The 27592-nt window shown below is 37.0% G+C and overlaps 1 protein-coding gene across 1 annotated transcript; it reads right to left on the bottom strand.

The window, feature by feature from the left end:
- Positions 1-27592, bottom strand: LOC140145702 (T-complex protein 1 subunit theta-like). The gene is given in 14 exon segments (XM_072167384.1): positions 1-2776; positions 10336-10455; positions 14854-15005; positions 15008-15089; positions 16309-16424; positions 16790-16877; positions 17500-17673; positions 18557-18628; positions 19912-20049; positions 21181-21242; positions 22041-22239; positions 22837-22968; positions 23546-23716; positions 27451-27592. Coding segments are annotated over 14 exon segments (1638 nt in total). The 5' UTR covers positions 27511-27592; the 3' UTR covers positions 1-2704.

Genomic DNA, 27592 nt, shown 5'->3' with positions numbered 1-27592 from the left:
TATTTTTCGGCTCATTTCTTGTCTTTTTAATGCACATTACTGACATTCACATCACAAACACAGCATACAATTATTATATAAACATTTTTAGAAGAGTATTTTACTCCAATATGTGATAAGACTTTTTTTAGTAGAGCCGAACGAAGTTATTATTTTTTTTTAAACTCAGTCACTTTGTTATGAGCTTTAATCAGCAATCTCCTTTTTTGAAACTGTAGTTATACCAATGTGAAATGATTTTTTTAATAGAATCGAAATAACTTTTTTTTCTTGAAGCTCAGTTACCTTGTGAGATTTAATCAGCTATCTCTTTTTTGAAACTGTATTTTACTCCAATATATGTATGTGATAAGATTTGTTTAGTAGAGCCAAAATAACCTTTTTTTTTAAAGCTCAGTCACCTCGTTATCAGCTTTAATCAGCAATCTCTTTTTTGAAACTGTATTTTCTTCTTCCTTATTAGTGCTTCCCTCATACTATCGCACTGCCTACAGACAAGCTGTACTTCCAATATGTAATAAGGTTTTTTTTAGTAGAATCTAAATTACCTTTTTTTAAAGCTCCATCACCTTGTTATGAGCTTGAATCAGCTTTCTCTTTTTTGAAACTGTATTTTACTCCAATATATGTATGTGATAAGACTTTTTTAAGTAGAGTCGAAATAACTTTTTTTTTAAAGGTCAGTCACATTGTTATGAGCTTTAATCAGCAATCTCCTTTATAAACTGAAACCAAAGGTTGATTTATAGCACTGGCAATCAAGTCATGAATGATTAGGTTTGCTTTTTTAATTCCTCATTCAGGCCATTAAAGGTAACCAGTTGATGACAAGAATATGCTTGTAACACACCTTCAAATTCATCTTTTCTACAATATCCGAGATTTGTTATGTTTTTAACCCCCTGATACCTGCCGATCTAACATTGCCTCTGATTAGTCAATTACATGATATCTTTACTTTAATCACCAATCAGAATAATAAGCCACCCCGGTTTTTTTGGATGGTGAAATTATTCTAATAATGTGATTGTTGCTGATTAGTCCAATTGATAATGAAAACTTCTTTTTGGCCAATCGGCAGGTAGTTCTCATGTGGTTAATAATTCAGACAAAATTAAAACCTTGTGGAATATTATTAGTTTGTACATTGTACATGTGAGTGCAGTAAGAGGAACTTACAGTACGTAATTCATGGGCCTGTAACACTGAATTACCCATTAATGAATGGGAGTGCAGCGCAGGAAGAGGAACTTGCAATGCTTAATTCATGCGTCTGACTGACTACGCATTAATGTTGGCATTGTCCTTTTTGGCTATTCTAGTTGAAATCCACATACCCTATGGAAGACCCGATCTTAATCTCCCACAGAGGGAGTATAGATTTCAAATGGAGTCGGACAACCCCATTTGAAATTCACACTCCCTGCATTGTGGATGATTAAGGTCAACTGTAGGGGGTGTATGGATATAATCTGGAACAGCCTCTTCATTCCACCTGTATATATTCTTTTCTTTAGTCACCATGAATGCATGTGTAATATGACAGGTTTTATGCCTCACAAGTGTCAACATTTTGAGCAGTCATGCAGGTTAAATTCGACTTCCATAAGGCAAAAAAAAATGTATTGAGATATCGTCCTTGGGCAGGAAAAACCTATGTACTTGTGGCCCTTGAACATGTTTAAAACAAAACTGCCAACAGGTAACATAGAAGGTAATTTTGCTTTAAACATGTTCAGGAGCCAATGACACTCACACATAACAGGTTTTTCCTGCCCAACGACATAGAGAGGATTTGAACAACCTTACAGCGGGAATTTCTATTTTAACATTTTTTATATTTCTGTGGTGGCTTGAAGTTCAATCTTACCTATACATGTCCTTGCATCAATTTTAGAACAATGGGACTTCATAAATCCGTAACTTTTTTCTTCTTTTTGTTTCAAATTTATATGTGAAAAATTCACATTAACACTATGCCACAATATACGAGCACAAAATTGCAACTGACTTTGATTATCATTTTTTACACATACGGTTATGCCTACATTTCATCCAATAATGTAGCAAATTTTTTAGAAGACATACAATGTACAAACATTTACTGCTTATAAAAAAAGAAATGTGTAAAATGGTGTGTACTATAATAAGGGTAGGAAGAATGATATTCTATACATGACATTACAACGCATGACAATGGATGAGAGAGTTCCATTAATAATTTTATTAGATATTGGTAATTGAGATCGCCATCCTTCAAAGGGCTGGATAGCTCGGATGATAGAGCTTCACAAACCAGAGGTTGGTGGTTCAAATCCCACTGTTCAGGTTACATCAGAGGCATTCTAGATACAGTGATAATCACCGAATGTAATAATCCCAGGATTTACCTTGATGTTAAAAACTGCAATTCTTCCTAACCCTATACCATTTGATCAGCACCAAAAAAAAAAGGCGAGAATTTAAAACTTTTTCCTTCCATTCTTGCCATGCTTCTGGTTCGCATCAACATGTAGAATAGGAAATAAAAAACGCATGATCTTTTACAGTACAAGCGCATTATTACAAATTATCACCGATAATCCGATATTAATTCAATTTGTAATGCAACACTGGCTTGCTTTTTTGGAACCGATCAAATTTTAGTACCAGGGACCAGGGCAATATTCCTAATGAATAAATAACAACTACATGTAAGCACTCATCAATCGTCGTCGTTATCCATACCGCCTCCCTTGGGTGGTTTCGGTCCTCCGGCTGGCTTGGCCATGATAATCTGTAATGAAATATGATAAGCAAAGACAACACACAGGGTCAATGATTAGGTTCACACAAACACAGTCATTAATCAAGTGTAAACTACTATTCACTAAATGTCACTAAGGCTGTGTTCACATTACACAATGTGGGTTCGTACCTGGATAGTAAATGTGGTGCCGATCCACATTGAATCCACATTGATTTCGCGTTCACACTACCGGGCTAATCTACATGGAAAGTGGGTTATGAGGCAAGTGGAGCGAATCCACATACCCGGATGTTAGAACGACCCGGAAGAAAAGCGCTGTACCACGGAGCATTCATACCAAATTTCGTAAAGCCATCACCCCAGAGAAGTGAGTAGCGGTGACATTGTGGCAGCTATCCACCAACGCCGAATACAGAACCATAGGCCATTTATTAGGGATTGCCCGTAACACACCCTGTCTGATCGTAAAACAAGTAATTTATGTAAGCATATGTTGAGCATGCTGTCGACTGACACATTTTTAGCATGGAATGTCATGAAGTCAATTTCCAGTGAATACAGTTTGTTTCGTTCCATTGACGTACCGTACACCATATGTGGAGTCGATCTGGATCGACTCCACATTATCGCGTTCACATTACGAAATTTAACCCACCTCCTAGGGTCCAAACTACCTCAACCATGTAATTTCGATCCACGTTGTTAATGTAGGGTCCAATCCACTTACTTTGTGTTCACACTACACGGGGAAGAAGCCCCAAGAATGTATGAAGGATCACTTTTGGGGTAAAGTTTTTCACTTTATTTTACGCCATATCATCTACAGTGACAAGTATCTAAAAGTATATGGCCAATTCCAAGCGCATCAGTCCACAACGTGACGTCTGCATATGCAAATTGGGAAATTAGGGTGGTTTGGTTTCTCCTACCTTAATCATTTAATTACCAATAATAGTTTACAATTATGCTTCACCTACATGTTTGGCTGCTGCATTAAAAATAAATTCATATGCAAACTCCGCATTGCGGAATGATGCGCTTGGAGTTGCCCATATATGTGTACGTCCATATCAAAACGATGCATTTGTCGGGTGCTACATGTATCTCATTTCACAAAATAGCTAGGAATAAATACCAGACTCATCTCCGAAGTGGAGGTCACTTCAAATTATCCCAAGTTACATGGTTAAGGAATGTTCTCTGTATTCCTAAACCATGTGATTTGGGATGATTTGAAGTGACCTCCATTTCAGAGATGAGTCTGGTATTTATTCCTAGCTATTATGTGAAATGAGACGCATATTGCAGCCGACAAATGCATCGTTTTGATAAGGAAAAACCTCCTTTGTGTCCTTGGTCCCTATACATATTTAAAGTAAAACCTCTTATACCTCTTGGCAGTTTTTTTTAAACATATTCAAGGGCCACAAGTACAAGGCGATTTTCCTGCCCATCCCACTCCACGATTTGGTCAAATTTTGTAATTTCACTTTTATTGGCAGTTAATTCCAGGCTGATAATTTTTTAATTGCAATTCTGTATTTTTCTGGACTTGGGAGTAGAGCTTGCAATTTATGTTCAAGTTTCACACTATAATGTATACGCTGCTTCCAGGCTTTGTTGGCATTAATATTTTGTTAACCATCATTCAATCATACCTTCCCTAGATAATAATTGACGCAAACTGATTTATAGCAAGTGAGTGTCATGTAATTGAAGTATATGCCTGTTGCGATATTCAAACTGAAACCAGACCCAAAATTAATCCAAAGGCCAGTGTCATTTACAACTCAAAATTAAAGGGACTCTCTTAAGATTGGTAGCCATGCACAAACTATAGCAGAATAATATATTCTTGTTGTTGTTTGTTTTTCCGTCAAATTCCATTTTCATTTCAGTTTTCTCAAAAAATTCCTATAATCCACCAATTCACCGTAAAGATAACAAACAAAGTGAGTGTTAGCGCGCTCGCCCCACAAGCGAGGTCTGGGGTTCAAGTCCCCGTACAGGCAGGTAAGTCAGGAGACTTTATTCTGGTCTATCTGCCTATGCATGTTATGTTTTCACTTGTAATTTCATGTTTAAATGATAATACTAAGGGCCTAAAGACAAATAAATAAATTAGAAAATATCAGGAAACAATGGGGTTTGCTTGGGCCTGTTGTTTAAGGGGGTACTACACCCCTCGATAAATTTGTGTCTATTTTTGCATTTTTCTCGAAAACTAATAACACACTGGTAACAAAAGTTATGTATATTATAGGGGCAAGGAATCCAATTACTATAGTGGAATTTCAGTGACCAAAGACAAGCGGTTCGTTATTTATGATAAGAAATAAGGTACCGCTAGGATGTACCTCGCTTCCTATCATATATACTGAACCGCTTGTCTTGAGTCACTGAAATTTCGTGTAGTAATTGGATTCTTTGCCCCAATAATATTAGGGATGACCAATGAACCATCAACTTGATTAGAACACTCCCATAGACATGCAGGTATTTCTAAATTGAGCTCATTCTTTTATTTTTCATAATTTTTCTGTAAAAATTGGGGATGTCAATGCCAATTATGTTTTGTAACTATCTTACAAATTACAGCAACATAACTTATTTCATTTTCCTGTAAGTGCGAGTCAAAATTGGTCCATCGCCACAGTGCGCTTAATTGCCAGTGGCTGAGTTCAGCACTGCTCAAGAATGGCACAAAATATTCATGTCAATAAGATCAGGTGAACAACGTGGCCTACTGACAGGCCCACAAAATCCACGGGACCGCAGGACCGGCGGTCCCAGAAAGAAATTAACAGCTGCAGAAAATTTTTTAAGCCAATTAAAAAAATGAAAAAAAATGAAAAAAAAAAAAAAAAAAAAAAAAAAAAAAAAAAAAAAAAATCGCAAAAATTGTAAGTTTCAAACTCTCAAACTCAACTTCAAGATTTATTATTTATTGTTTTCCACCTTATTATATGCCTCTTTGTCCATTTTCCCTTCCCGCTCCCTATCTCCATGTTCAATTTCAGTCATTATTATCCATAAAATAAACTCAGTGCGTCGTGGCCGTCCAGCGACTTCGGTGCTCATTAAAATTCTGCAAGGACAACGTTAGTCTTTTGTACAGTCTTTGTGAGCCTACTTACCCACGTGCTCCAAGTACCGGATTGACACAATACGATGCATGCGGAAGAGACCAGTATTAAATGACAGACACCCAACACGCTATTTTTAGACATAATTATCTTGCTTAATTTAATTATTGTTTGGTATGAGTTTCGTATGAAAATGGTATTCCCAGCATCAAGAAATATTTCTCATTTTGTTTCTGCCTTAGTATCAACTTTAAGTCCTTTTTGAAAAAAAAAAAGGGTTTTATTGTCAAGCTATTTTACTTAACGAGGCAATGCTGACTCGTGAAGCGGCAAACGTAAACACAGCCGGAAGGCATGCTGTCAGTGTCATATTATATTGTCACGGATCGAATGATTGATCACGCATCAAGGTGAGTGAATGATTTCATTTATTTATCTATCATTTTCTGGATATTACTGAACTTGATTCCATCAAATAACAACTTTCAAACTGGCCGTATTCAACAATATTCAACGATGGGACCGGGCCTGTATGCATTGGTATGGCTGGCATGGCTGCCGAATTTTGCAGAAACTCATGAAGAAATCAGATGCAAATGATAAATAGTTTTGTTGTAGTATGATTTATTATTTTCATTGTAACACTGCACCATAGCGGATCAGTTTATCTAATTAAATCTGGTGAGTACTAGTAGTAGTCAGTATAATGAGTATATACTACATTTAGTCAATGTTGGTATAATTGTAGTCTCACTGTCTCATTATCTCATACTTAATACATCACAATAAACATGTTAAATTTTCTTAAGTTCATTCATTGTACATGAATACAGTAAATTAATATTGTAATATTACAAAGTATGAGATATTGAGTTGAGATGATTATGACAGCATAACACTGTTCACAGACAACTATGCTACTAATGCTAGACGGGTAATAAATACACATTTTACACACAGGATTGATACTGTTCACACACAACTATGCTACTAATGCTAGACGGGTAATAAATACACATTTTACACACAGGATTGATACTACTTGCCAGTTGGCATGTTTTATTTATTGCCTCAATCAGTCAATTGACTGACAAATTTTATAAGTTATTAACATAGGAGGACATAATCACACAAATTGTGACACAATGTCTGAATGTCATTACAGTGTGATGGTGACCATCCATTCATGTATAATTTATATAAAATTTGTTATGTATTACTAATACTATACTCATATCATACTGTAATAATACAAAAGGTACCCATTTAAAGGTGCAACATTACATATTTTCACACAATTTTTATCAATAGCAGGTCATTTTATGCTATATGTGTTAATGTGTTTTGAAATTTAAAGTCCTAAACATTTCCAAAAATGGTCCAAAACTAGGCCCAGATCGCACCAGAGAGCATCAAAATACCTTTGGCTTCCAGGGCCCTAAGGCGGGCCCTGGACCCCAGTCATGGGGACTTGGCCACGCTGCTGTGATGTCTTTCACAAGCACATATTTGACAGAAAATATTTGACATTACAATTTAAGGTCCCAGAAAGAGTCAACATTTTTTGGGGCCCTGCCTACTGAGCTGTAATTTGGCAGAGTTGCCAGTAATACCTCTATCATACCCTCTGTAAAAAGGTTAAAAATTGAACAAGTAGATCTCGAAGTTACAAATTAAATCACCAGCTTCCCTTTGGAATTTCCATACTCCTTTCGAATCATGCTAAGAAGACACCTTTCTGAACATAAATGTGAAGTTTCGTGCTCATTCGATGTATTGTTCACCTGATTTCAACCCTAAACGTTTTCTTATATTTAGGCCTATACCATCTACAACTTGCTGCTGGATATACCTTGTTTAGAACTTTCAAAAGAAGTACCTATACCTGAATGTGCAACCATAACTGTTTCAAAATAGCCCGCGAAAGTCATGCAGCTAACTTCGAGGTCATGCATTGAATTGTATTGAATAAGGAATACTACGGAACCAGCACCTTTTGTTAGAAGTCACACATGAGCATGATGAGTGAAGTGGATAACCTCTATTGTTGTGAATGAGTCAATGACCTTCAATGACACTTAAGATTTTCTTTGCATACACCTACTAATTGGTCATATTAAACCCAATAACATTGACATTTTTGGTTGTGAAAAAAAAGTTCACCAGTACTTAGTGCAATTTTGATTTTGTGCCATATCGGCCATCTTGGATGATTTTTGCCAAATGTTCTCTAAATGCATGATTTCAATGCCTCGGTTTGAAAAAATAATTTATGCCATTGACTAGTAAAGTGCCATTTCATAAGAAACCCTTTGATACTTTCACAATATGCTTGTTTCATGTTTGCATATATGTTAAAATAAAGAAATATATAAAGCTAAATATATGCTTATGCCAATTTTGCTCCCAATTGCTATTTTTGGACCTTGTCATTTCATTTCGTTCCAATGAACGGTCAGAATGGGAAACTTTGAAAATTCATAATTCGAAAAGTTTTTGACCGATTTTGACCATTTAACCACCAAAATACTTCTATTGATGAGTTCTATCCAGAAAATGGTCTTTTGTAGCAATAGGGCAACATGAAATGTTGATGGTTATCCCTAATAATATACATAACTTTTGTTACCAGTGTGTTATTTTGTTTTGAGAAAAATACAAAAATAGTCATAAATTTACCCCAGGGGTGTAGTACCCCCTTAATGTACACATTCAAAATAGCCAATATGTTTAGGTTGAAATGGGCATAATTATGCAAAGTTTCATCCAATTCTGTGATTTAAAAAAATGGAAAACTTGTCACTTTACTCTAATGGGAAAAGATACCCTGCTTGTTTCGTGCAATTCTAGTATCATAGTAACCAACCGAGCGGAAAACAAGTAGATAATTATTTCATCAACTGTGGTATCATTGTCCTGAACAGGAAATTAATTTGCTGATAGTGTTATTCCTGCTATCTTTGTGCCCAACTGCCCAGAACAGTGAAACACTACTGTGGCGCTTAGATTTCCCATGGTGCACCTTGTCGTATCATCACTCTACTCGTTTACATGATATGAATGCTAGAACTGTTTCTTTACGCAAAGTCAAATTAACCACTTTTTTTGAAAATTGATCATACTGCCTGGTTTAAAGAAAGATGGACCAAACAAACTTGACCCCATTCTTTCTCCACCAAATTGAAATTTGGGTAGCAGTCAAAAGCCCCCATTTAGCTCAACGGCCCGCTGTAATAATATTATTAAGGCTAAAAGATTACAACTAAAAGAATGTTTTGTTTTGATTTTGTGAAGCAAAAAATGTCCCAAGCAGGTTAACCTGTCTGTGGACTTATTATTCACAGAGTATTCATCCACATAGGCTCTATAACTTGTAGTTTTGGCTCCGATAACAATATAATGCCACTGAAATACCGCCATAAAACTCTGCAGTGGGGAGGGGGAGTGAAGGTCGTTCAACTAGGGTAGAAATAGTGTGTGATAAAATAGGACCATCCTCCTTTAATGCTGCTATTAAACATGGTATGAGTGAAACAAATTAATAATAAGCTGTATCTGTAGCCAATTTAATGCATTAGTGTATGCTTGGTCAGAGATCAGCATCAACAATTAGTATATACTTGGTCAGAGATCAGCATCAACAATTTCTTTATCGATTAGCATCAACAATTAGTATATACTTGGTCAGAGATGGGCATCAACAATTTCTTTATCGACCCCCACCCATACACAAAGCCCTCAGCCTCCCACACTCTCCTTATTGTTTATCCAGGGGTGTAGCAAGAGCCTTGGGGGCCCCATGGACAAGGAGCAGTACGGCGCCCTTTTGTTAAAACATCACCTTCATCAGCATTATTTCATTTTCGGTTTTGCTCAAGCCCCTGCACCCTCAGGGCCCCTGGAATTCGTAAACCCTGTCCACCCGCTTGCTGCGCCCCTGTGTTTATCTGACTTGCCTTATCGACACGTAAAACAGTAAAAACAGCATTAGTGACTAATTTAATGCCCCAGTACTGTGTAGGCATCAAGAATTTTTTTTACAACCCCCACCCATACACACAGCCCTCAGCCTCCCCTCTACTCATTGTTTATCTGACTTACCTGACCGACACTTAACCCCTTGAGAAATACCTGCCAATTGGCCAAAATAAACATTGTGTCAAATTTTGAACCAATCAAGGAGGGTATTAATAAGGTCATCTGCAAATGCAAGTTTGACCATAAATAGTTTAAAGCCCAGTCATAATTGGCAATTGAAATGAGCATGTCAAGTTATCAACCAATCAGAAATGCTGTTAGATGACCAGTAGTGTTAAGGGGGTTAAAACAGAAACAGCAGCATTAGTACTAGTGGCCATTTTAGTGTTCCAGTACTTGGTCAGATACCTGCTTCAACCCCAACCATGCACAACCCTCTACCTCCCATCTCCTTACCTGATCTCCTCCTTCTTTCCCATACACAAAACCCTCACCACTCTCCCAATTGTTTGACTGGCTTACCTGGTCTACACGTAACACAGTAACAGCTGCATTGGTAGCCAATTTAATGCCCCAGTACTTAGTCACAAAGGCATCGTATATCCCTGCTTCCACGACATCCTTCACTCCAGCAGCTTCCGCCTGAAGTAAGAAATAAAATATTTTGGTATATGAGCACACAAGAACAAAAAATTGTATGATTCATCAGTCCTGTTGATAGAAATACTGTTTAATTGTCTTGTTTTTGCTTGGATAATAGACCTTTTCAGGAGCCATCGGAAATGTTCGCAAAATAATCACATGCACACGAGCATCTCTACACGCCCGCGTAAATACTCATAAACACTCCTTAACTGCGTGCATTGACACAACGCACAACTGGCGTATGTGCGCGCCCTAGGACTGCTTATGATGACCCGTTTTTGAAAACTGGGTCATCAGTTCGGAAACTTAGATATGAAAAGGTCTATAACTAAATATTTTACAAGATCTTTACATTTCTGGAATCAAGAAATGAAGCTTGAAGTTATCGTGGAACAGTGATGCATGTTGGGATATGCCACTTTCACATGGGTCAAATGAGTACAAATTATTGACACACATTTTAATTTGGTTGGAACATAACCTTTGACAACATGTAAAGATAACAAAGGAATTTGATTTGAATGAACACAGCTTTCAACAGCTGTACACAATCCAACCGCAATCACGTATTTCAAACTACAATGCGAACAACCTTGATACAATACTAACCAATCATAAATGCTTTGGTATGGTTAGATTCACTTCCGCATTATGCAAGCACAGACACACACGCTGGCGTACATCACGCAGTGTACGCAAAAAATTGTCACGCTATGTCAGGCTGGGTTCATTCAATTGAAATTTCCACTGTAGTTTCAACCATGACCTTACCCAAAGTTGACCTTTTCCTGCAGAAGATGACCACAATATAATACAGGGTGTGTGCAAATAATACAGGGGGTAGCATAAGAAAATTACAATTTTGCACTGTTTTGATACCCCGCCGCAGCTCCTCCATCGACACATCTTACAAAATAAATCTCAGAGTAGTTGTCCAACTGACGTGGGAGATTTTGTATTTGAAAAGAACATAATTTTCTACAAAATTTAATACAAAACTTTCTACAATAGGTATTATACTTAGAATAAACCAAACTTGAAAGTGTGAAGAAAGCATTTTCATGTTACAGCTCTTTCATTTTTGGATGACCTATTTGTGACATGCGACCAAATACCATTTCTTTACAGAGACTGTACATGCAAAGTCTTCCAAAAAAGGGCTTTATTGGGACAATGTGTGTGCGTACTATTGCGTAGCGTGCACAAATTTGGTATTTTACACTGTTTTGGCCCATGATCGGGGTGAATTTTGGTGGGAAACCGGTTCCTAAGACCTTGTCCCCCTTTGCCTTCCCAATTTTCTCTTCCATTATTTTTTTTTCTCTTTCAATTTTTTTTCACGGGCGCACGCCGCCCATGTGCACATTGTCAGCGACCAGCATTACGGCATGTTTCACATCCATAAAGTATGACAATTACCTAGGGAACAGGACATCCTATATAGATAGTGCAAACCATTCTTAATTTGAATTGTTTTATAGGTCAAAATACTCTGAATCATTATGATCACACAGGGGTGTGAGAGGTCACAGGACAAAAAAGAGGAAAATTACTAAAAACGCTGAAAAACAGCGTAAAGTCGGGGTAAAAACGCCAAATATGGGCTGAAAATGAAAGAAAATGCATAAATTTTGCCAACCAAAATCGAGGAAATCAGCTGAAAAGAGGAACTCTCACACCCCTGGATCACAGGAATAGAATACTTGGCAAGGTTTTAAAAAGATCTGAGCAATTTTGAAATTGGACACATTGGGATGAAATTTTACCACTGCTGACCCTTGTTTTTTGCACATTTTTTGACATTTTTAATATAGCTTATCGTTTTCTACACACTTTTTTTTATTATCTCTAAATACTGATTTGCAAGAGTGCACAATACCCTCTTCTTTAAAAAAGACTTAACACTGATAATTGAATCACACCAATTTTTTTTCAATAAGGATTTGCGATAGATAGCAAACCACAATGAAAAGCTATAAAACTTTTTGACATCAACTTGGATACTGATATCACTTTGTAAATCATACCGGGTAAATGCTGCAATAAATCATGCCTACTGATGCCTCGGAATATTAGTTACATGTAATCGGTGTAAGGTGACATGATTACGTGCAATATGGTCGTTATTCTATACCGATGTTGATGATGGGGACAAACATTGGTGCCTGGTGTTATCAGGCGTCTGAAAAGCGATTAACTAATTAATTGACGTCAGCTAGGAAACTGATATCACTTTGTAAATCATACCGGGTAAATGCTGCAATAAATCACGCCTACTGATGCCTGGAATATTAGTTGCACGTAATCGGTGTCATGTGACATGATTACGTGCAAAATGGTCGTCATTCTATACCAATGTTGATGGTAGGACAAACATTGGTGCCTGGTGTTATCAGGCGTCTGAAAAGCGATTAACTAATTAATTGACATCAACTTGGATATCGATATCACTTTCTAAACAAGGAAAGTCTTGATTTATTTCATGACAAAGTAACGCCATGACATGTACATGAAATACGGCCGAGCCCAGATGGCGCACTACAACCAGGTTAAGCAGAAGGAGCCTGCAAGCTGCGAGGGACACTACAGGTTATTTCAATTAAAGGAAGTCTCCGGCAATCGAAACATTACGCCTTATATATAAAAAAATTATTATCGATCACGAATCACATTCACGAATCATATCATTGACCATTATAACGAATAAAAACAGCCGTGTCTCAACACGCGATATTCATAATTCCCAGGCGCTGAAATTGTCTAGTGCAATGGCGTCTGTGAAATTTAGGGGTACCCCGTCCTATCGAAAGCAATCATTAGGAATGGTGTTTTTGCCATTCAATTTGGGCTGAATATATCTGGCAACCTTGCTTCTTTTCTGTACCAATACATCTATGGAGTTAGCATAAAAATATTTTGTGCCGGTATTTTGTTACTCTCACATTGTTTAACCGCAGTCAATTATATAGTCTATATATCTACCTCGAGTCACCAGCACTAGCTTTGAAGTTCAGCGTGTTCTGTGTTAGCCTAACGTTACTTGGCGTGTATACATACTTTTACGCGCACAATCAATGTGCCGCATATGTACACGCAAGAAACCTCGCTAAGCCAACGCAGCACACGAAGTGACTAGAGGTAGATATATGGTCCTGTGTCACAACCTGGGGTACCTTTGTGTTACATAGTGGAAAAATGAAATGTTTCAAACATTTTACCTACACGTCTCATTTGAAGTGGTTCATCCTCCTGGCCATTTTGACACCCTTTTTTTTATGGAAATCGGTTAAAAAATGAGAGAGTGTGGGCAAAAACAATCACAAAATAGGTGGGATTTAACCCCACCTCTTTTTTCCACATTTACAATAATTCTGAGCAAGTATTAGTCTTTTAAATGACCTTCTGTATTTATTTACTTGGTTTAGATGTCTGGGAGTTCATTTAGACATTTTTTTTACTAGATTCAAATTTTTAATGGGGTTTTAGATCAAATTTACGATACGAATCCCTCCCCCTAATCCTCAACCACCCTTGATAGGGACAGGCATAAAAATGTCAAATTAATTCTATTAACATAAATTGTTGTTTATTGGAAGAGAGAACTTATCAGAAACAATTTGACACCAAAACCAATCTTCTACTGTATTGCTAAGTGAAGTTATGATGAAATTACTGTCGGAACATTAGGCCATATTCTCTGATAAGACTTACCATTAGGAGTGCATGGGGGACTTGATAATTTTTGTGCCCCCCTGTCAATTTTTTGTTTTCATTGTAATTTAATCTTTTTTTTAATTTTTGTTGAATATTATGTTTTGCCATTTTTCGCCATTTTAGGCAAAAACAATGATTTTTCCTGCGATAACAAAAAGTGCTTTCTCCCAGCAAATAAGTAAACTGGAATTGTTATGTGAAAAGGATGAAAGTTTTTGTCAAACCATGTTTCCCTTTTGTCAGAAGATGAATTTTGGGTCAAAATAGAATTTTTTCCCAAAAATGCCCCTTTTTTGACCAAAACGGCGATTTACACCAAGGCATATCTCACAGAAAAAAATATTCAAAAGTGAAGTCAATGTTGCATCTGGTTCCTAAAGCATTGAATCTATTGTCAATGCAAACTAGAGCATCTGAAAAATATTAATTTTGGTTTTATTCATCATTTTCTCCAAAAATGATGTTTTCAGTGGCACAAAATGGCACAGATTTACATAGGGCTTTATTATCAAGTAAAATAAATAGCGCCCTCACTCAGATGTCCCTACCCTTGGCACATTTCATGCCACTCCTCTCCTCCCCCACATGGGGGAGGAGAGGAGTGGGGGGTTAAAATAATGCCCAAATCTTTGAAAATATTGTGTCTGGCCCCAAATGTTTTGTCATCTCTTTATTTCTTACCTCGATATCAAACCCAACATTCTTCTTTCCTTCTTGATGTGCGGCATACAACATGGAAAGCACCTCGGTTGATTTCACGCCTGCATTATCGGCAAGCGCCCTTGGTATCGCTTCAAACGCTTGCGAGAACTGTTTGATGGCGTACTGGCTAAACCTGGCACAGTCTCGCCATAGGTCGCTAGCTGGTTGGCCAATTCGATTTCAGTTGCTCCTGCTCCCGGTAAGTAGCGTGCATCCTGAAATGAAAATGTAAAATCACAACATAATACACTGCTTTTGAAAAGTATATTTTTGCCCATCGCTTTTCAGTGCATACCTGTTGTCAAGTGATCGAGTGTAAATTTACCTTTTAAGAAACCAAAAATCATTGAAGAAAACAATAAACACTCCCGATGGAGACACTTGCAGGATTGAAATTTCCCCTAAGACTAAGGCAAGAGGGAGTAACCCTTTTCATGGGATGTGGACCGCAACTTTATGTTGTGGGAGCAGGAATAGAGCATTATTTTTTTATTACTTCCAATAGAAACTCTGAAAGCTGGAAACTTGTTTCCCATATGATTTGTGGCTCTTATTGGGGATACAGGAGTGAACAGGGGTCCATTGCCCTAAACTTTTAACCCTTTGTAACTCAAGCAACCATTCGTAAAGTTATGAATACCCAATACTAGACGTAACTTTACTAAGGGTCACTGTAGGTAATCCCTATTACTTACGCAGGGTTCAATTTCACTCAACTTGCCACCTGTCGTAAGTTACGAACGATTTCAAGACTTACAAACCTTCGTAAAGTTTAGTGAAATGGACCCAGGATCCTTATATCCTTATTTTCTTCCGGGAGTTGACGGAAACAAAAAGTCGGAGCATACGAGAGTGGAGACAAATGTGGCGGGACTAGGAGGGAGCCACAGCTTAAAACTGGAGTGAGTGTGCAGAATTTTTGACATTTCATGCAAGTTACTCATATATTTTATTTTTATCCTCTAGCTAATGCATAGCAAAGCCTGTTGTACAAAAGTCACTTAGTATAATGAACATGGCTGGCAATAAGATGGGACACTGTTGTTGGCTTACGAGTCTGGCGTCATAAAAAGTGTCACACATGTGGCCAGATCTATGTGGCCAGGCCTATTTCAAAAGGCAGACATATAGTTTGACGTTTAACAGGCGTGTTTTCTGTTGCATTTTCTGCTGCAGCATAACTATGCTGTAGTATTTCCACAGCTACAAACATCGAGAAGAAGAGTACAGCCTAAACAGAGCTAGTCACTTGGGTGGAATCACAGCTGAGAGCCAAAAATGGTAGCCGAGAACCAAAAATTGAAGCAGAAAACCGCAAATCGCAACACAATATTGAAAATCGCAACATTCCATCACACCAGAAAGACGCTCAGAAAAATGTCACATGGTATATTAGTCTTGCCTGAAAGAGTGCCAACGAACCCAGAAACTTACCCTGGCATAGGCTTTGAATGTATTGACACCATCATCAACAGCTCTCTCTATATCATCCATGATGTTATCAGTTGAACCTCTCACCACAACCGTTGACACAGCCCCCTCATCTTTGTCTGCAAAAACAATATAAACGCAACGACCACATTCATTTTAACAGAACTACGCAATTTAGATTTAGTGTACCCATCATCCACCAAAATGTTTTTTACACAAAACTAGTCAAATATCATGAATATGTGATGATCAACCAAGTTAAAACAGTTTCTTTCATCTTGTGATCCAGAAATATGCTGAAAAACACTTAAAACAATAACAAAAAATGCTGAAATCAGGTAAAACACTGAAAATTTTCATACCTGTAGCATTCCCAAATTTATATTGACATCAAGATCCCATCATTCCGATTATGTTGCCATAAAAAATTATCCTGACAACACTAATGGGAGGGCAGATTTATTTTGTAGCACTATAAACTTACCTTGTTGAAATATTATAACTGGTGTTTCTCCAATCTCTGACACGAACACGTGGTCACAATGGCCTGCCTCCTCATCAGTAGGAGCAGTCTACAAATACAAGGAAAGAGTTTTAAAAATCACTTGCATAATAACAGAAACAGTTTTCAAACTGATTTGCATTCAAAAAGGGTTCATTGATTATCATGATAATTGGGTAAAATATTAATTTGCACTCAAGTTAGCTCAGTTGGTACGGCACTCGATTCTGTGGCATGTGAGTGCATGACCAGAAAGATTAATGGCATGTCTAACATAGCGGGTGTATGGATTTCAAAAGGATTGGCCCAATTAAGAGGACTTATGTGTGCACAAATTGTATGCGAAAGGTTAACATTGCATCAATTATTTGTTTGGTATTCTGAAAATCTAAGCATTTTGATTCAGACTTCCGAATGTCTCTCTAGCCACCTCATGGTATTATTCCTGTTCCAGAGGCAAAATGTTAAGATATTTTTCACAATACGAACAACTTTCACTAGGATCCACAACATGCTCATCTATCAAGGGCACAGTTCTTTAACCTCAATACATCTGTACATTCATTGAATGACCTATGAAAATTTGGGTACTAAAACTCATACTCTGCAACTTGAGGTCAAATTTTGCACTATGATTGTTTAATTGAGGTTATTGAACTATGCCATTGCGATGAGGCCATTGTGTTTCTTACCAATCTAGGAAGTGCCACAGCTCCTATGGATCTGCTGACTCGCCTCAAGTCAAACTTTGACATTAATCGTACTGCCATGATGTTATATTTGTTGAGGAAGTGAAGCGCCATATCACCGACTTTACCGCCGGACACGACGACCGTTATTCCTTTTTCGGCTATACCTTTGATTTGCTGCAGAGAGATAAAGAGAATATGTACTGATTTTGTAAAGATAATGGCATACAAATATCATGTCACAGTACCATGTCACAAAAACTGTCTTAAAATCATATTTCTATTCAATACTACCAGCTGATTGTTTACAAGATGATTATTATGATTGATTGAGCAACATAGTAAGAATGGTGGTAGGGCTGAAGAAGAGAGCTTAAGACTTAAGCTAAAAAATGGGGCAGGAAAAACCTATGAGCTTGTGGCTCCTGAACACGTTTAAAACAATACTGCCAACAGGTTACATAGGAGGTTTGGCTTTAAACATGTTCAGGGGCCAATGACACATAGGAGGTTTTTCCTGCCCAACGACTGTAAGAAAGGAGGCAGTAGCACAGGTAGTTAACTTATAATAGCTAGCAAACAAAACAATGCTAGGCCATCAGAGGCCTATAAGACTAATAAAGACAATGTATTTGGTTCGCTTCAAGTTCGGAAGTGATGTCAATGTTTTTTGCGGTTGTGCTGCAAGCATGCCGACAAACTGCCCTTGTATGCGTGGGAGTACGCTTCTGTGCAATTAACTTGACTTGAGGTGAACCAAATTATACATACTATTCACGAACAGGCGTACCTTGTATGCTGAGAATTCTTGCATATTCATGAGGGCCGTTCGTTCGATTGTGCGATCACGCCAGCATTGTGTGCCTTTGTATTATGCAATCAAGCACTGTGTGTTTTCACGAAATATGTGGCATGTGGATAGCAGTTTTGTATGTCGCACTCTCAGGTCCCACAAAAAAATACTGTGCAAACATTACTATCCGATTCCTCAATATAAAAGAATAATTAAATCTAATTCAGTCAAAAAACACTCAAATTATATGTTTTGTTTGCCACCTACCTCTTCAAGTGAGTTTTCTTCTCCTTTGCTGTAATTCATCAGCTCATCTGCAGACTTGATTAATACTGTGCCCTGTTAAATAAGATACAGGTTATTAATAATTTGAAGGACTGACTTTTGAGGAGAGCGAGAGCAATCGCTCTCTACTGCTCTCCTTAAATCTGATATGGGAGAGTGATTTTTAGCTCTCCTTAGTTGACCATTCTCTCCTCACATTCTATTGTAAATGCTCTAAACAGCTCTCCTTGAAGGCTCTAGAAGAGCCTTTTAATGCTCTCCTGCAAATTCCAAAAGACAGTTCTTGTAATTTGATTTTTGAAAAACATAGCTGAAGACACAAATTAATCAAAAACTGAATTTACGGAAAATGTGTCAAGATGATAATGCCGTTTTAAAATTTAAAAAGTTCAGACTCATCTTAAGTGGAGGTCACTTCAAATCATCCCCACGTCACATGATTTGGAAAAACAGAGAACATTCCTAAACCATGTGACATATGGGGATGATATGAAGTGACCTCAACTTGATATGAGTCTTGTGGTATTTATTTTAGCTATTATGTAAAAAGAGACATATTGTAGCAGCCGACAAGTGTATCCTTTTGATATGGATGCACACAATACAACAAAAGCTCATGTTCATTCAGAAGAATATATGCCCCAAAACATAGAACAATGTCAATATGGATAACAATTAAGTAGGTATCAACTACGGGAATGATCTGATTTTTGAAAACGTAGCTGAAGACACAAATTAAAAAAGGTCAAGCTATTGTTACTAAGCAACCAATCGTTAAGGCCAGAGCTTCTGCGAGGAATGCACACAAGTTGCACACCAGGCATGTACACCTGTGTCCAAGAATTCATAGCAACAGTAAGCGACATCCGCATTACGAATTCCTAAAGCACTGTGGGATTTAAAAAAAAAAATTCTACTCATTCATTTATTATTGTAATAGTATTATCATTAAAATATTTTAAATACATAAATAATTTTCTTTTTAATTTCTATTCTAGTTTAAATTTCAAACAAAATTTTATACGTACAAAAAACAATTTCCTGATATATGAGAATTTAACATGTCACAACACTGCCAAAAATGTCCCACAATGCACTGCAAATTTTAAATGCCAATCTGGCTATGGGTGGTTAGAATATATGCAAAGTTGTATCATTTCCCAGAGTGGCTGGCATACATAAACTTTAAAAAAATAAAAACGTTGCTGGTTTAAAATCTAACCGAGTGTACAATGTTTTTTTAATTTTCTTCAAAATTTATGTGTGCTGGCCACTCTCAGTGGAGGAAAGATACTTAAATGTGTTCATCTGCTCAATAGTAGTCAGTCAAAGCTTACCTTTGTTTCTGTATGTGATGTGTCTACTGGACACGAAAACACCGCACATTTTGCATTCTCCATTTTGGTCTTTGTGCCTTCGACTGCCCTCTTAAACACCATACCCTGCACAACACTGGAGCTGAGAACACCAGAACCCTGAATTTGATAACAACAAAAAAAAAAATCAATATAAGACAAAATACACCAAGTTTTCTGTAAATCCCATTTCACACTCTCATAGGGGTGTTTATTCTTCCAGAAAATCTAAACTATTCGCTCACGCTATCGCACTGTGGCCACATCCTTCCCCAGATTCTTCCCCAACTTGCATCCCACATATATGGACCCAAAAGAGAAATTTGATGCTTGTTGCTATCTACAAATTCAACATGTGCCATACTTTTCCTTATTGATCCCTCCTTCCCTAATTGAAAATTCTTAACCAAATCTTCCCCAATAATTTGTCATAAAATTGGTACTATGTCAAGAATTTCAAAAAATCAAAATTATTTTGATATCATCCGGACATTCCTCGTATTCAGAATGCAATTCAATATGTGAGTGGACGCGGCGAATCAGCCGTAAACTCGGCAAATTGTATTCTGAGTTAAAGTGTAAAATGTATGTGAAGGTCGATTCATAGGTGTATCAATTGCTATGACAAAGTATCTTATCCAACGCTGTTTAAATCAATCAATAATACTACTGCTGAAGAGGATAATAAGCTTCTACCTATTTCTATAGAATAGTTCTTGTCTTTGTTTGCTTTGGCTAAATCCTGTTCAAGCGGTAGATAACAAAGCATTGTATTTTGTCTAGGTATGTATAATCAACAATGAACAATGAGAGGATATTTCTGAACCTCGTTGACTTGGGGATGATTTGAAATGACCGCCAATTATGACTGTTGGATATTTATTACCAGAAATGTAGAAAAAGAGACACATGTAGAACCGATAAAAAATACAATTTTGTCGAAGGAACAGGGTTCAACAAATCATAACCCCGCTTTTGGATATCGTTTGAAGTCAAATGATATACCATTTTAAAGCTTATGGTATATATTTTCTAAACACAAAATAAAACAAAATTGACCGGGGCCGACTTTACGGCTGATTCGCCACGTCCAGTCACATATGTGTGATGTGCTCTCAAGTCCCACAAAAAATACTGTGCAAACGTTGCTATCCAAGGCAGCCCTAAAGCATGGAACCAGCATTACAGTACAAAGTTCTGGCCTAAACCAGATTTCATGCCGGGAAAATCCTGATGTCATGAAATACTTACTAAAATCTTGGCCACCCTGACATTGTCCACGTTGAAAGTTTTGTTGTTCTGTAACACAGAAACTGAAAAGAGAGAAGATGGTATGTTTAAGAGGTATGAAAAATAATGAATGAAATTCAAAGTTTTCTCTACAAATTTTTTGTGAAATGTATTTAAAAGCAAAGAGTACTAAGCCTATGAAATTTTCCTCACACAAGTGCAAGTGAAACATCCAGTGACTGATTGAGTATATGATTTAAAGAGGAAGCCCTGCCAGAGCATTTCTTCTGGGGTGTGAACCAAACCTGCCTGGTTACCAAACTCATCAGTGATAAGGTTATCTCTGATTTTGAGCTAATTGATGCAATAACATTAAAACATCAATTAGCACCTGTCAAATCCAGAGATATTCTTGTACCTAACTTTACCTCAAAACAGCGTGCCCTTGTTATTGTCTAAACAGTGACCTCCGTGTGTATGTAGTGAGGGAATATATTGTCGATTGATTACGATTGATTGAAAATCAATTGATTGGTTGGGTGACTGATTGATAATCCATTAATACTTACTGCAAGCTTTGGCTATTAGCTTAGAGAAGAACTCCTCATTGCCGTACTGTTTGCTCATGACCCACTGATTGATTGATTGATTGATTGACTGATTTATTAAATACTTAGTGCAAGCTTTGGCCATTACCTTAGAGAAGAACTCCTTGTTGCCGTACTGTTTGCTCATAACCGATTGATTGATTGATTGATAATCCAATTATACTTACTGCAAGCTTTGGCTATTAGCTTGGAGAAGAATACCTTGTTGCCGTACTGTTTGCTCATGACCGAGTGATTGATTGATTGATTGATTGATAATCAAATTATACTTACTGCAAGCTTTGGCTATTAGCTTAGAGAAGAAGTCCTCATTGCCGTACTGTTTACTCATGACCGACGCCTTGATTGCGTTACCTACTTCTTCAACATCCTTGATGTCTTTGAGTTTGCCACAACACAGTTCGGGTAACAGCTCTAGGGTTTTCTTGCAGGCGATCTCGTAACCTTCAATGACCTCGGTTGGCGACAAGCCCTGTGAAATAAGTGAAAGAATTTGATCATGAAAACAGGGTTATGATTGACATATGGTCAAGATGATAAGCTCTGCCAAAATGTAGATTTTTGGTCATCAGTGATAAACCTGTATTTGTCTCATTAACCCCCTGGATACTACTGGTCATCTAACAGCATTTCTGATTGGTTGATAATTTGAAATGTGCATTTCAATTGCCAATTATGACTAGGCTTTAAACTATTTATTGGCAAACTTGCACTTGCAGCTGATCTTATTAATACCCTCCTTGATTGGTTCAAAATTGGACACAATATTCATTTTGACCAATCGGCAGGTAGTTCTCATAGGGTTAAGCATGTCAGATAGTAATGCTGGCACATGAATGACTGCATCTTGATAGCCCGTGGCTCAGCAGCACATAGACGTATGTCCATTAGCTAGCACATTAATGATTGCATCTAGATAGCCCCAGGGCTCAGCAGTACAAACACAGAAGTCCATTAGCCACAGAGCAATATGTGTACTGTTCAGCACACTGTTATTGTTCATCATTAATAAAAATTATGGAGTTACATCTTTGTACTGCTGTGCTATCTGACATTATATTATACATACCATTCTAAGTAAATCTTCTGCATATTCTAATAAAGCTCCTGCAAACACCATAACAAAATTGGTCCCATCACCGATTTCTTGTTCCATCTGTTGTGATGCTAAAACCAACATCTTTGCAGCTGGGTGTTGAACCTAGGGGGTAAATATTATACAAAATTAAAATTCTAAATTTTTGTAAAGACCACACTTTTCAGTTCTATAACTGTTGAACTCTGTGTCTTTTCCATTTGTATTCAAAAACAAAAATGCCATTTTTGCTGGGAAATTGTGTTTTTTTGCATGTTTTTTGGAAAAATCAAAGTGTGCTTATTTGGCCTCTAAAATCACATATTCTTAGCAGGCCTACCATGAAGGATGTACCTTTATAAATAGTGACGAGTAGACACGTACAACAAACCCAGATCCTCGCAAATATTTCATTTTCCTGTAGGAACCCAGAGAACTTAATTCATTCACACAAATTTCATACTGCAAAAAATATATGAGGGTTCTTACCCGCCAAGTTTCACCAATGCGAAAATTTCATGCATCAAAAATATTGTTACTGTTACATTATTTGGTACAATTACTGAATAGGGTAGAACTTGGTAGACTTGAGTCCAGTCCTCATTTACAGAGTTTAGGGTTAGGGTTTAGGATTGTGGTAGGGCAGTCTTGTAATAAGACTAGTGGAGTTGCACCCTATTCGGCGATCGCTCCCAGTATTTACCTCTAATTCTCTTAGAATAGTTGCCGCATCATTGGTGACAAAAAGCTTCTCTATGTGATTGATGACCATCTTATTCATACCGTTCGGACCAAATGCAGACCGTGTAGTTGTGGCAAGTTCCTTGCATGCTGAGATATTTCTAAAGACGGCTTCTTCTAAACCATGATAGTTCTGTAGGAAATAAATTAAAATAAATTGTGGAAATTTTATAACATACACCAAATTTACTGATGGGCGGGAAGGCTTCATTATTCATTAAGGGCTATCTAATGTAGTTCCAGTAACTGTAACTCAGTAATCTTTATTTAACATTATGACATTATCTGGTTACTGAGTTACAGATCGGTCTATTGGCGTCCCTTTCGCAAATAAGCTTATTCTGGCCATTATCGGTTGCCGAAAAATTGAAATTCTTCTTGCTCTAAACCACATAAATAACTTACGCTAATGTAATCCAATACGTGATCTTCAGACACTCCGGCAAACTATCCACATATTTATATGGATGTCTTGATATCCACTTCAAATAGTATAATTTGATGGGTTTTTTCAGCCTTTCCACATTTCGTTTCACACTGTTTACATGGTGTGAATTTTGTGACGTCACTCTGACCAGGGTTGCCAAAACTTTTTAGCCTAAGTCGCGGGTAATAGCTGTGAAATGTCGCCCAATAACCAAAAAATCGCCCAAAATTTCAAAGTGGCTTTATTAGGGTGGGGGGCTCTACAGTCTACATCCCTTTTATTTTGAAATTTTTATATAATTTTTACAGCCAAGGTTTAATTCAACTTTTATCCAAAACACTTGTTACTGTCACCCACCGCTTGGAGGTAGATATAAGACTTTGGGAGCATTATTACATAAATATACTATTGTAAAATCATGTCCATGCTGTTCTGGCACAGCCCAAGGTGTAAGTTTGTAAACACGCCACCACGTTAGTGCCGTCGTCGACATGCCTTATGTCAACATAATGTCGACATCGGCACGTATCCCAACATGTCGACATCAAAAAAAATTCTAAAAAAAAAGAAAAACAAGTTATAGGCCCAAAATTACTTGTTATTCAAGGTTGGAAACCAGAGAAATGTTGCTACTAAAAAAATTTTTTTTACAAAGTTGGATAAATTTGTATATTTTGATTACCTTTGCTTCTATTGAACAGTCAGGGACACAATGAATTAGTATGCATTGCTAGCTGTTCAATAGAACTTAGCAAAAGTAAATTAAAATGTACAACTGTATCCAACTTTGTAAAAATAAATTGGCTTTTTTTTTTTTTTTTAGAATTTTTTTTGTCGACACACTGTCGACGTTGGTTTACGAGTTATATCGACATGTCGACATTAAAAAACAGTGCCGACAACAGCACTACACCACGTGTCGACAAATTTGACCTTTAACCTCCCTCCTCTCGACAACTTTCTACACCCCTTGATAAATTTGACTATTTTTGCATTTTTCTCAAAAACTAATCAAACACTGGTAACAAAAATTAAGTATATAGGGGCAAGGAATCCAATTACTACACTGGAATTTTAGTGACTCAAGACAAGTAAAGTACTATTCAGATTTAAAGGGGCACTTCGTGATCCACAGCCTCATCCCCCACTTTTCTCAAAAAAGTTGAGATTTTTATATCACTGGAAACCTCTGGCTACATAATGTTTATGTACAAAATATTTCTTGCAGATTAATTCGCTTAGCAAAGATATCGTGAAATTTGAATTTCGTTCTGGTGCACCAGAACGAAATTACAACGTATTGTCTATGGAGCAGTGTAATACACATATTAATCATGCATAACTCGCAAACGCAATATCGGAATCAAATGAAATTTTGGGAATATGCTTTTTTCGTGGATATGTACTGAAAAATGTCATAAAAAGAGGATGCTAGGATCACGAAATACTCCTTTAATGGTTAATTTGTAAAAGGAAATCTGAATAACACTTTTAGTTAATTATTGATTTATTGATCAAATATTAGTTTTCCCTCATTTTTGACTGTAACTCCAAGATTCAACTCCAAAACTGTTGTCTGTGCTGAAATAAAATTTTCACTAAATTTCAGTGCAGACTGCAGAAGTTGTAAAGTTAATTTTTAATTACGTAGAAGTGACAAGCACAAGGTCGCATAATACGCGCCGCGCCGATGACGACCAATGGGTCAACTGGCTTGTTGTCAAGTCCGTTGATCAGCCAATCAGCGTGATTGTTTATTTCTTCTGTGTGCACGCTCGTCTATGCTTGGCGCACAGCTCAGACCACGGAAGTAATAAAGAATTAAAATAGTCCTCTAGTTGTAGTCTCAACATAAATATTTTGCGACATTTATAATGAAAACATTTAACATTAAAGACACCCTATGGCGCTTCCTACAACTTGAGAACAAGTCCTCAAAGATCATGACTCAAATACAACAGCAATGAATATGAATATTCGAAATTTGTAAGTAAGACAACTGATCGAAGTTTTATTGTATGAACTGTTATTCAGATTTCCTTTTACAAATTAAGCGTACTGCTTGCCGTCCACGTCCAGCGCGTATTATTTTGCACATGGTCCAATGCACACGCTTGACGTCGCGCACGTATACGCGATGGTTAATTTGTGGGAATGTGAATAATACTTTAATACATGAATATCTCGGGCAAATCAATCAATCTTTATTTCAATCAAATTACAACAATACACATGAATAACACTATTAACAGCAAAAACATACACATTTACAACAATAACATACATCATGTACATTGATGACAGTTACCCATCAAGTTTCAGCTTTAAGTTTAATGGGGTGCTGTGCATGTATGTGCAGACTGCAGATATTATCATGTCTCATGACAATCATATTAAATGCATGATGATCAAGTTGCAAAATTCTGCAGCCGACGACACACGAGTCGTTGTTAGGGACAGGCATAAAAATTTCAAATTAATTCTATTAACATGAATTGTTGTTTATTGGAAGAGAGAACTTCTCAGAAACAATTTGACACCAAAACCAATCTTCTACTGTATTGCTAAGTGAAGTTATGACAAAATTACTGTCGGAACATTGGGCCATTTTCTCTGATAAGACTTACCATAGGAGTGCATAGCATAGGGGACTTGATAATTTTTGTGCCACCCTGTCAATTTTTTGTTTTCATTGTAATTTTATCTAATTTTTGTTGAATATTATGTATGTTATCATTTCCAACACATCTGTGAAATTTTGTATGAAAATTCAATTTTAAGGTGGTAAAATGTGATTTTTGTGCTAATTTTGGTCAAATTTTGCCATTTTTCGGCCATTTTGGGCCCATTTTAGGCAAAAACAATGATTTTTCCCAGCGATAACAAAAAAGTGCTTTCTCCCAGCAAATAAGTAAACTGGAATTGTTATGTGAAAAGGATGAAAGTTTTTGTCAAACCATGTTTCCCTTTTGTCAGAAGATGAATTTTGGGTCAAAATAGAATTTTTTTTTTAAAAATGCCCTTTTTTGAACCCCTTTTTTTGACCAAAACGGTGATTTTCACCAAGGCATATCTCACAGAAAAAAATATTCAAAAGTGAAGTCAATGTTGCATTCTGCTTCCTAAAGCATTGAATCTGTTGTCAATGCAAACTAGAGCATCTGAAAATGATTCATTTTGGTTTTATTCATCATTTTCTCCAAAAATGGTGTTTTCAGTGGCACAAAATGGCACAGATTTACATAGGGCTTTATTATCAAGTAAAATAAATAGCGCCCTCACTCAGATGTGCCTGTCCCTATCGTTGTTAAGGTCACACACGTGGGTAAAACACTCGCCTTAAACACGTCTTGGTACACAAAATACGCACAAAGGACACACATATGTGTTAGAAAACATTTTAAGAACATCTCAGACTGCTTAATCATTGAGATAGTTACCTTAGCACCATCTTTCATCATTTGGGCAAAGCCCGGAGCTCGAGGAATGTTCATCGCCATTTTGCTGCTTTTCTAGTTTTCTAGCAAATTCACCTTCCCAGAAGCCTTTGCGTTTTGTTGATTGATTGATTGGAAATTGATT

The sequence above is a fragment of the Amphiura filiformis genome, unplaced genomic scaffold (assembly GCF_039555335.1).
Source record: "Amphiura filiformis unplaced genomic scaffold, Afil_fr2py scaffold_594, whole genome shotgun sequence".
In the NCBI taxonomy this organism is placed as follows: Eukaryota; Metazoa; Echinodermata; class Ophiuroidea; order Amphilepidida; family Amphiuridae; genus Amphiura; species Amphiura filiformis.
This window is presented reverse-complemented; position numbering and strand designations above follow the sequence as displayed.